This window comes from Fopius arisanus, unplaced genomic scaffold, assembly GCF_000806365.1.
Source record: "Fopius arisanus strain USDA-PBARC FA_bdor unplaced genomic scaffold, ASM80636v1 scaffold00024, whole genome shotgun sequence".
NCBI classification, from domain to species: domain Eukaryota; kingdom Metazoa; phylum Arthropoda; class Insecta; order Hymenoptera; family Braconidae; genus Fopius; species Fopius arisanus.
In genome coordinates, this window is record NW_011887763.1 from 73,608 (window position 1) to 76,518 (window position 2,911).

General features: G+C 34.1%; 1 protein-coding gene across 1 annotated transcript in view; it reads right to left on the reverse strand.

The window, feature by feature from the left end:
* Hmgcr (HMG coenzyme A reductase) overlaps window positions 1–2,911 on the reverse strand; it is a 14,532-nt gene that overhangs the window by 4,988 nt on the left and 6,633 nt on the right. The window contains exons 2-5 of the mRNA XM_011301807.1: window positions 2,274–2,500; window positions 1,366–1,477; window positions 465–552; window positions 42–339 (exon numbers count right to left, since the gene is read on the reverse strand). Of these exons, the coding sequence (XP_011300109.1) occupies window positions 42–339; window positions 465–552; window positions 1,366–1,477; window positions 2,274–2,456 (681 nt within the window). The 5' untranslated portion in view covers window positions 2,457–2,500. The remainder of the gene's footprint in view (window positions 1–41; window positions 340–464; window positions 553–1,365; window positions 1,478–2,273; window positions 2,501–2,911) is intronic.

The window sequence follows — 2,911 nt, forward strand, 5'->3', positions numbered from 1 at the left end:
ATATTCTGGGAAATTTCTCCGGTAATTTATAATTGGCTCACCTCAAGTATCAATGACAAACAAGCAGGGTAGAACGTCATGAAGACGATGTAATTAACGACGACTCCAAGGCAGGCAAAACTGCACAGAACTTCTAGCCTCTTAACCCCCGACAGCGATCCAATTCCAATCAATAGTATCTCTACGAGAGTGTCCAGGGTGATGGATGGACCAAGAAGAGACATACCACGTGCGATATTTGCTCGTACTTCCTCTTGACTTCTAGAACTCAGTGCCAGCTGAGCCAAAACCCCAGCTTTATTGAGGTCGATCAGAAGCAGGAAAAAGAAGAGGGCATTCCTGGAATATTTAAATTACCATTATCATTAAAGGGAAAGATGATAATTGCCAATTATTTCAATTATCAAATTACCAGGAAAAATCACTCAGTTTTTCGAGGAAAAAACAATATCTATTCAACTCACTTGAGATCTGCCATGTCACTGCGACCGAAGTTAACAACACTCGTCGTGAAGACAACACTGGAGAAAACAGTGAATAGCCCAGCAATACCTGATAAATATATTCCATCGATTAATTATCAAAATTATTCATTTGACGTGTAATTGAGTCTGAAAGAATCCCTCGGAATTCAATGAATTTTCGTCAAGACCATTTTTTCATCATTCATTTTCATTTATTTTTCCAAAAAAAATTCTTTTAATTAAATAAAAAAAATTATTATAAAGGATCAAATATGAATCGAAAATTTGATGAGTTGATTTGAACACCAGGCATACGTCTAATCAGTGGTAATTATTTAATTAAAATGTCTGGGCAATTCGGTAATGCACGGGTGAAACAAGTTGTTTCAGTTTGCACACACGAGCTATTGCTTTCCATTGTAACTTTCACTGGACACAAGGTAGGCTTTCACATAATGCCACCATGATCGCGTACAAGATCCGGTTTTAATCACTACTCGTTTTTTCTTACACCATTATTTTTCGAGGAAGAAGAACGTGCCAGGACTGGAAGACAGGTCATTCCTCAGGAAGTCATTCATTTCCTGACCCCCTCCCCCCAAAATTAATCAAAATATTCAAATAAGATGAGCGTTTCAAATATTTTGAACTTTTGAGTAATCTTATACTATCAGAAAATCCCTCTCGAAATTCCGAATTAAACTTTTTAAAAAATTATGAACTACAATTCCCTGCGACGAAGACTCGTGGAAATCGGGATAATTATTCCTGATTTTCCCCATTCTCGGAGTTGTGAAAATACCATCGAATTTTATGTCGCATTTTCATAATGAAATTGAAAATTTATGTGGCAGCAATTTTTTATACTCATTTGAATAATTTTATATTATGTTTCACTTACCCAAAATATATTTAGAACCGAGCTTTTGGAGATTACGGAACTGATGATAACTGAAGAGAACTGCCAGACATCGGATGATGGTCATCACAATAACATCCACAGCATTTTGATCCTGCATAAAATTGCATTCGTAGGTTGAATAAGTCATCATTTCATCGTCTGTTGAATTTATGAACAATTTGCAATCATTGAACATTTCTTGTAGGACATTAGCTGGCATTCCGATTTTTTTCTCGACTCGGATACATTTACAAAATTATCTAGATATTTCGAAAAAATATACGCAGCGTAAACCCATGAAAAGCGTCTTTCATTGAATGTTAACGGAGAAATGCTTCCATACGCGATTAAGAAACTGTCTTGTAGTGAATTTTATCATGTCTGTGGCAGAGGAATAATTACAGAGATTGTGTTTTATTGTAGGACTAAACAAAATGAAAAAATTTATAAATAAGTCGTAAACGGACATCTGGAATCTCTCGATTAATTATTTAATCCCGTAATTCCGTTTCAAATTATCAAAAATCCATAAAAACGGAATAAAAAAATCTACTCACCGGAATTGTAATACCGATAACCAAAATTGATCATCAATTATCTTAAATTTTTGTTGCCCTGATAAAATTCAATTATTATTCATCTGAATCGCGAGATTTGAGTTTTAAGGTCTCCGCTCGTCGTTGCAAAATATTTTGCATTTCCGCCTGAACTTTCAAAATTTTTTAAACAATCCAGACGTGGTCCTCAAATTTTGTACTTCCGCGTTTCAGAAAATTGTTCATAAAAAAAATACGACTGATGCGCAGACATTTATAAAAAATCTGTCAATGATTTTTTTTATTAGGTGTACCAGATATTAAAATAATGATCCATAACTAAATTCTTTTGAATGAATCAATTGCACTCACGTCCCCATTGCATCTCCCATTCCAGCAATGCGATGATGTTCCAGACAATCTTCCCTCTCTTGCCGCATTGTTACCAGTTTCCAAATTCAGCATACAAGCAGTAAGTGTAAATGTCGTTACAATCACCTCCAGAGGATGGCCAGCGCAAAAGCTGCCGTGTATTTCAAACAGTTTTGCCAGCATATTTATTATTTGTAGAGGAGGCACTTTGGTTGAGGGTCACAAATCTGAAACAAAAATCAATACGTAATTTAAACAAATTAAATGATTAATTCAGTTCAATTGAATGACATTTATTCTCCATGAAATGAGATGTCCTTTGAGATTAAATGCATTCCGGAGTCAAAAAATAAAACATCAATTGAAATTAAATCCAATTATAATTAATATAATCTAGATAGTCATTCTGTAATTCAAAAATGATTATTCGACTCCATTAATTGATTTGATTGACTAATTGATGCTACACCGATTTTAATAAAAACGATAAAAAAATATTAATATTACCCCAAGGAATAATAATTGGAAATTGCATGTATGGGTTTTTTAAACCATTACCAAAAAATTGCAGACTTGACTTTGAACGATTTACAAGAGCAATTAGCGCAATCAAATAATTTAGTCGGCAGTTGTGTTTT